The sequence below is a fragment of the Ctenopharyngodon idella genome, chromosome 22 (genome assembly GCF_019924925.1).
Source record: "Ctenopharyngodon idella isolate HZGC_01 chromosome 22, HZGC01, whole genome shotgun sequence".
NCBI classification, from domain to species: Eukaryota; Metazoa; Chordata; class Actinopteri; order Cypriniformes; family Xenocyprididae; genus Ctenopharyngodon; species Ctenopharyngodon idella.
The window spans coordinates 7,599,517-7,607,667 of NC_067241.1; the positions used below are offsets into that span (position 1 = coordinate 7,599,517).

An 8,151-nucleotide genomic window follows, 5' to 3' on the forward strand; every position below is an offset into this window, starting at 1 on the left:
TGTATAAAGAATGTTTTTGAGCCAACGTATTAAGAACATAATTAAAGACCTGAAAAAACTGAACGAACGTTGTACTAACGTTACTGGAAGAATGTTTCCAGAACCTTAGCCAAAGTTCTGAGAACGTCTGTTGGAAGGGAGGATGCTTACACTTTATGCAGTATAATGCGAGTTCAATATCATACATAATAATGTAAAATGCTTAATTAAAATATGCATAAAATACATTTAAATAAATATTTAAATGATAATTAAACTTACTAAATACATAAAATAGATGAATAAGTTTACAAATAGCCTACACTTGGTGTGGACGACCACTTGGTTTCTGCAAACAAACAGGCATGTGGTGTAACACCTTTCGGTAGAAGCTACAAATGGCTTGTCAGAACAGGATTAAGCAGGAAACCCATTTTTCCGCACACATCACGTTAGGACAAGAGATGGCGCTGTTCGACTGTTTCAGTAAGGCTCACCATAATTCAAAACTCTATTGCTAATGAGCTGTAGATGGCGCAACGTGCTATAGAATGATAAACGTTTAGCTTTCATATTTAGTTATTACTTAAACGAAGGCGGTTAACACCAGTTAACCATAAAATCCATGTGCATACATACAATATCTTTTGGTAGTTATGTGGTCACACACACAATGTGACAATTACATTAAGGGAAACAGCACTCATTTTGGTAGTTCACCACACCACAAACCCGAGATAGACGACAGTAGTGACTCACTGAAGGCAGCTTACTTTAGAAATCTTCCACTTCTTTGTAACATTTCGCACATTGATGCGGTGGTATTTTAAAGGAAGTGACTCAGGCTGAAGTTCCAAAAGCTTGGCAGTTTCCTCATTATAACAGCTTTGAGCAAACAGCACAGAGATAAAGACACAGCAATCACAATAAAGCTGACATCACCTCTCAACATATTTCTCATACCGATAAGACAATGCAGGTGCCAGGCTTGACTTGAACAAACTGGCTTGAACAAAGAAAAATCTATATCATTCACTGATCATATACTGTATACAGTGTTGGCATCTCGGTTCAGCCCTTCGATATGCTGATTGGTAAATTTAAATGTAAAGCTGATAAATTCAACACACTGCAATTGAAATGATTCAAGAAATCTGTGTACAAATAAGTTACTTTATTTAAATAGTCTGGTGTGAAAAACTACACCAATACTGTACATTTTAGAAGTGCACGTTTCCTCAGCGGATGAAACAAAGTCAGTTAACATTAGCCTTCACACAGAAAACAGTCATTTTGTTGGATGGACATAACATAAGTAGCTGGAAACGTAAACAGTTACTGGTCTGATAAATGTCAAGATTAAAAAGTTTAACCAAAAACAAGTGTGCTCAACTTTTGGTGAGAAATACATGAAATACAAGACCAGGACCAGTCATGGGCTTCCATGACTTCCTTTCATAATTTTCCTTTGTGGTAAATGCTTCAATGAAGCAACTTCATGGTAAACAGTACAAAAATACAGCAAAATACCACTCACCAACTACCCATTTACAACCAGTGTCCTGCATTTTGACACCAAACAGCAAGGCATTGGCATTTCTACCCTTGTAACAGATGAAAATGAAACTGCAAGTACCATTTTTATTAAGAAGAAGAAAAAAAAAAAAAAAATTATATATATATATAAAAATCAAATGGATTCATTTGTGTCACATCTGAATGGAAAAAAAAAGCGACAGAACAAAAAGTATGGATTAATCTTCTTATGAAGACTAGAATACTAACCCCTGTGCCCAGTCCTTTCCATTTGTCACTATATTAGTAGACAAGAAGTTTTGATCACCACACTTCTCACTGCTGTCAAACGCATGGCATAGACCTTGACTTAGCTTATAAAATGATCCAATAAATGTTGACAGCTCTTTTAATTATCAGGAATTCAGGGAATTCTTATAGCGAATACTAGTCAGTTGACATTTTTCAGCAATATCTGAATTTATACTGTTCGTGCTTAATGTCTTAATAGGAAAACCAACATTCACCTTTACCAAACCATATTACAGAGTGGAAGAAAAAGAAAAAGAAAAAAAAAAAAAAAAAAATCATAAGACCAGCTTATACTCAGGTTACACAGTTCATCCTATTCCTTCATAAAAGGATACTGTACACTCTAATTTAACATACAGTAAGGAAATAGTACAACAACAACAAAAACATTGACACCAATACATAGGGCAGCACGATTTTCTGATAAAAATTTAGCTTTAAAATACAATTAAAGTTAGTTTCAGGTTTGCTGTGCACATATAGTTGTCTTAATTTTCAAACATTAAACCATCTAGCTTTTATGGCAGTCCTTAGTCCTTAAATCTTCTCTTTTGTTGACAAGTAATTTTGCTATTTCGATTAATCGTTCAGCCCTACACTTAAATGACACTTAACAGAGTTGCTCTGCAATTTCCAGCAGTGGTAAACCAATTATTTTTGTTTTTCCTCCGTGTGTAGTCCAAGGACATACTGTCTAACCCATAAACAGACTAGTAATTCATAACACTGAAGAATCAGTTCAGTCTAACAACATATCCATTATATCCGGCCATCCTTATTTCCACTTTAAACAAGGGAACAATTTCAGATTCTAACTGCTCAATCACTATGAGTCTGACTCTTTAAAAAACCTTTCAAACTTGTCCAAGTACCCGGGCCGATGAGGGAGGAGGAAGTAATGTGTACTGCTGACTTTCTTCCCATCTTCCATGATGGGCAGAATACAGGGGCTGCGAGGAGCCGGCAAGCCCTCACAGCTCTGCTTGTGTTGAGCCTTACTGACATACTCCGGATAGGGAGCAAAGCTCTGAGTAGGAGGCATTACCCCGTTGACGTAAATCGGGAGACTTTTTGGACTAATGGCACGTGGTATGACCTGAGGGATGGGCTCCCTGGGTGGAACTTTAGGAGGTTTGTCCATATCAAAGTCATCGACTGATGGCCGCCTGCTGTCCGTGCTCTCGCTGTGGCGAGTGCGGATTGGAACGCGAGGTGGGACTTCGGGTTTCTCCTGCGGGTGGCTGTGGGGAGAATGGTGAAAGCTGGTTGGCCTGAAGTTGGTGGCCTTGAAGGATCCGGCAGGGCCAGAATTGGAGCGATATAGCCGTCGCTGGGGTCTGTCTTGGTTCTGCGTTACCGCCTGCTCCCACTGAGGCCTCACTCCACAAAGATTCTGATGTTCTTGTAGCCCTTCATGATATGCAAAGTTTATCTGACCATTTCCCCGAAAACTGCGCCTCCCTGGCAAGCCGTACTGGAAGGATGAGGTTTTAGGCACCAGACACTGGCTCTCCGAGGTGATGGAGAAAAACTCCACCTCGTTGTCTTCTGCTTCATCAGAGGACAGGTCGCCTATGTCCGGAAGGGGAGGGAGAGGCTTTGTCGTTCTCCTGGGTGAACAAGGGGGTATGTTCTCATAAACAGACAGTTTTTGTAAGGATGGAACCACCTGGTCTCCTACAGGTGGGTGGCACTGGGAGGAAAACAGCAGCTGTGCAGGATTTGGAGTCTTGGGAGACAGACACGGAGGAGAACAGGAGCCAGATGTCCTTCCTATGAAGAAAAATACAGAAAAGAAAATGAGGATTTAAGCACAGACCACTACCATATGACAAACATGTTCAATGTTGTCGTAAATTTCATTTCAGTGGCTTTATCTCCTGAGATGGTGCCAGCCTCAACATAGTGAGTTTATCAAAGGATTCACTTATCAGACAATCGTACAACTTCCTATAACCTTCTACGCTTCCTGAGAAACATACGCAACATGCTCCAAGAACAGAGGGTCACCAGACTGTGATATAGCTGATATAATTAAATATCAAGCACTCACTCACTTTCAAAGCCCACGTTTGCAGAGTTTTGCTGATACGTTCTCAAGCTGTGATCCATGGACTCCGAACCAAATCCAAAAAACAGCCTGCAAAACACAAAAATGGAAAGCGTCAAAATCTGGTAACTAGAGAAGCATCTCTCATGATACACAAGTCGGTTGAGCTGAGGACTGCTTTCACACTCACTTATCCATGGTGTCATGGTCATGGTGTTGATCCCAATATGGTTGGGCTGTGGCCATAATGTTTAAGAGAGTGGAGGCTAGTTCAGGCCTGCGGGGGTCTCCACTATTCTTGATCCTGCAGAAGTCATAATACAGCCATGGCTAACCAAGACAGGACTCTTGTGCTCCACTTCTCCAACAGCAATGGGAAAACCTGCATAGGGGGGAGGAGGGTTAATTAGGCCACTTTTTCAGTCATTTTAAAATGGTTATTGTTAATGCAACAGTCTTTTGGTAAGAAAAAAAGCCAAAAATAAAAAAAGACCATTACAAATTAAAAGTTGAAGTTAAAATTTCCATTGACCCTCCCATAATTAAATTTAATATGTATAATATACACTACTTTTCAAAAGATTCGAGTCAGTAGGATTGCATTGAATTGATCAAAGGTGACAGTGAACATTTCAAATAATTGTTCTTTTGAACTTTGTATTTAAAGAGTTCTTAAAAAAAAAAAAAAAAAAAAAAAAAGCATTAGTTTCCACAAAACTATTAAGCAGCACAACTGTTTTCAACATTGACAATAAAATTAATAATAATAATAAAAGGAGAAGAAAAAGAAGAGTTTCTTGAGCAAATTAGCATATTAGAATGATTTCTGAAGGATCATGTGACACTGAACTATGGAAGCTTGTTTCTGCAACTGAATTAAAAATGAAAAAGGTAATTGCGACTTCTCGCAATTCTGACTTTTTTCCTCAAAATTGCATGATATAAACTCGCAATTCTGACTTTCTCACAATTCTGACTTTTTCTTCACAATTGCGACTTTCTCAGAATTGCGTGTTTATCTCACAATTCTTCCTTTTTTTCCAGTCTTTTTTTCCCCTCAGAATTGTATATTCTTTATAACTCGCAATTGCAAGTTTCTCACAATTCTGAGAAAATAAGTCAGAACTGAGAGTTTATATTCGAGTTAATTTCTCGCAATTGCGTGTTTATATCCCATAGTTCTGACTTTACAACTCGCAATTGCAACTTTGTATCATGCAGTTCTGAGGGGGGAAAAAAGTCAGAATTGCGAGATGTAAACTCACAATTGTGAGAAAAAAAAAGAAAAAAAAAAAAAAAAAAGAAAATTGTGAGAATATATATGGGCCTATACATACACAGACCCAAACTTTTGAACAGTAGTGTACTTTACGTGAAACCTGGCCTTATAGCAAAAAGGAACTATCACTCTTCAAGCATTTGCAAAGTAATCATTTGTGCGGACAAAAAGAATCTCCACTTGAAGCAATTTATGTCAATCTAAATCACCCATTTAAACAGGACAAAAAAAACAACAATAATTACACTACAGTTCTTGGAAGAAATGCATTGTCTTGTAAAAGCCACATGTGCCTTTAGATGAATATGCAGTTTTTCCATAGTTACAAGGGCAGGAAGATATAACAAACAGCTCAGCTATGAAGCTGCGGTGATGCAACAGTTCTTTAAGACATTACACCAAAACACAATAAAGCATCTGTGCTAGAAAACAAAACCATTCAGTGAGAAATGTGCCGGAATGCTCGGGCACAAGTCAGAATGTAATCAATGAAATACCCATGCAGGCTACATTATGCAACTTATCACATGCTCTGCCTCTGCTTTGCCTCAGTCAGAACCGTGAAAGGCAGAAACCAACAATCGTCAATTCTCCCAGTAAAGACCTCCATGCAGATGCGACGCTAAAGCACAAATGGTTCTTTGTGCGTTTGCGTTGGGGTGAGTGCCTGTGCATTTTCAACATCAGGCAGCTCTTATCCATGAGGTTAAACCCCTGCCATAAAGGCATTAAAGAGGTGTGAGGTAGGACGTCACCAGCAGGGACTGGGAGAGGAGCCAAAGGACACACTGATCCACTACTGAGAGGAACAGCATCAACATGCCAAATAGTACAGTGGTGCAAATTACATCTTCAAAACTAACACTACAGAAGGTTTCAAAATTAAGCTTTCACTGTAAGGTCCTATTTGGACAGAACTAGTTTTTCCTGAGGAGATACATATGCATGTATGTATGTATATATATAAAAGTGTGTGTGTGTATGTGTATGTGTATATATATATATATATATTATATATATAAAAAACACAAACATTTTATTATTATTCATTTAAATTCAGATAGGAATCACTGTGTGTGTGTGTGCGCATGTATATGTATGTGTGTGTGTGTGTGTATATATATATATATATATATATATATATATATATATATATATATATATATATATATACACACACACACACACACACACAGTGATTCCTATCTGAATTTAAATGAATAATAATAAAATGTTTGTGTTTTTTATATATATATATATATATATATATATATATATATATATATATATATATATATATATATATATATTATAGCCAACAGTACATCCAATGGGTCAAAATTATCTTTTTTTTTTTTTTCTTTTATCCCAAAAATCATTAAGATATTAAGTTAAACATGTTCCATGAAGACACTTTGTAAATTTCCTACCATAAATATATATAAAAAATATTTTTGTGAGTGGATATGCATTGCTAAGGACTTCATTTGCACCCTCAGATTCCAGATTTTCAAATAGTTGTATCTATTGTATTCGAAAAATTGACCCTTATGACTGATTGTGGTCCAGGGTCACATATTATATTATATTAATATATATATATATATATATATATATATATATATATATATATATATATATTTTATATTAATATTATATATATATATATATATATAGCTCTGGTGCTCAGATATGATTTGTTTCAAGAATTCTTCTATCTTTTAGATCTATTTTCCTTGAAAGAGAGAAAAAAAAAATATATATATATACACAGTTACAAATGTATACTACTAACTACTATATAACTATATCCATGCTGATTTTTCCCATGCTGAACAACGGCATTCTTGCTGGTGTTTGCACACAGACAAATTTTTTACCTTAAAATATTTTGATACATCATCTTACCTCACCTTAATTAATTATTTCCCTTAATTATGGAATTACATAATAATAATAATATATGCAATAATATATCATTAACGCCCATAAGACAACACTCCCACTTCTGTAATTAATAACTAAAGAGATACCCATCCCCTCCAAATTAGTAGGCATACATGACAGGCTATAAGCAATAAATAAGAACACCTATGGGGGAAAAAAATATAAAGAAAGAAAATATATAGACCTACAAAAAAGCAGAATGATCTGAGCACGAGGACGTCAGGAGAACTCGCCAACAGGAGATGAATTACTACAGAAGACGTGCAAGAGTTCAGACAACTCTGGTAAATGATAAACTAGGTTACTACTACTACACGGGACAGCTCGTACTCAACTGGCTGTTGTCTTGTAAACAGTTCTCTGGGGTGACGCAGGGCTGCTTGTAAAGTACGACATTACAGTACTGCGAATATAAAGATCATTCTGATATATGGACAGGTTTTCTACATCTGTTTAAACACACCCACTGACAAACCCTTTCTGACTCAGGTGCGACTCATCTTATACTGTATATTTCAGTCCAAAGAACAACCATTAGCCTATAAAGAGTTGCACACAGTGTGAATTGCACTGAACAGTTTGACATATTTCTCTAAAACGTGTAAAAAAACATAAGCAACTTTAAAATACTTAGCTACTTACCGGTTAAATGTTTCGTAGGGTTGTGTTTATTTATGCTCTCTTATATCCAGTATAGCCAGACGAGTGCTGTTAGAAATCCCGCGTATCTTCATAAAACATTCACCACAATATATTAAACAAAACACACGTGTAGTAGAAGATTCTGCCTCTCAACTTGTCGCTTTCATCATGGAAAGCTGCGAGCTGGAAACTATTTATAAGGACTGTTCACGTCAGACCGTAAGCTCCGCCCACTGTCTTAAAGGCGCCGTTTAGTGCAACTTTTTATAGGGCTTTTGACAAGCAACACCTTTGGTTCAGATATGTTCTAAATTATTTAATACTCCCTGATTCCCTTTATTGGAAAAAATATTATAAAAAACAAATTCCAGTCTCACATGATAAGAATATAAATGCTATATTAAGACACTGAGATAAACTAGCAATG

General features: G+C 36.5%; 1 protein-coding gene across 1 annotated transcript; it reads right to left on the reverse strand.

The window, feature by feature from the left end:
• Window positions 1-1,138: 1,138 nt before the first annotated feature.
• On the reverse strand, window positions 1,139-7,903 carry LOC127505081 (ERBB receptor feedback inhibitor 1). Its single transcript, XM_051880367.1, has 4 exons — window positions 7,725-7,903; window positions 4,047-4,238; window positions 3,864-3,946; window positions 1,139-3,579 (listed from the first exon to the last, which is right to left on the reverse strand). Exons 2-4 carry the CDS (start codon window positions 4,100-4,102, stop codon window positions 2,633-2,635), a joined length of 1,086 nt encoding a protein of 361 aa, XP_051736327.1. The 5' UTR covers window positions 4,103-4,238; window positions 7,725-7,903; the 3' UTR covers window positions 1,139-2,632.
• Between the last annotated feature and the right edge of the window lie 248 nt (window positions 7,904-8,151).

Excerpts from the sequence above, each read along its gene's own strand:
- LOC127505081 (XM_051880367.1), bottom strand. The coding sequence starts at position 4,102 with ATGGCCACAGCCCAACCATATTGGGATCAACACCATGACCATGACACC. Across the intron at positions 3,947-4,046 it reads GACCATGACACCATGGATAA|GCTGTTTTTTGGATTTGGTT; the intron begins GTGAGTGTGAAA and ends TGTGTTTTGCAG. Across the intron at positions 3,580-3,863 it reads TGCAAACGTGGGCTTTGAAA|GAAGGACATCTGGCTCCTGT; the intron begins GTGAGTGAGTGC and ends TTTTCTTCATAG.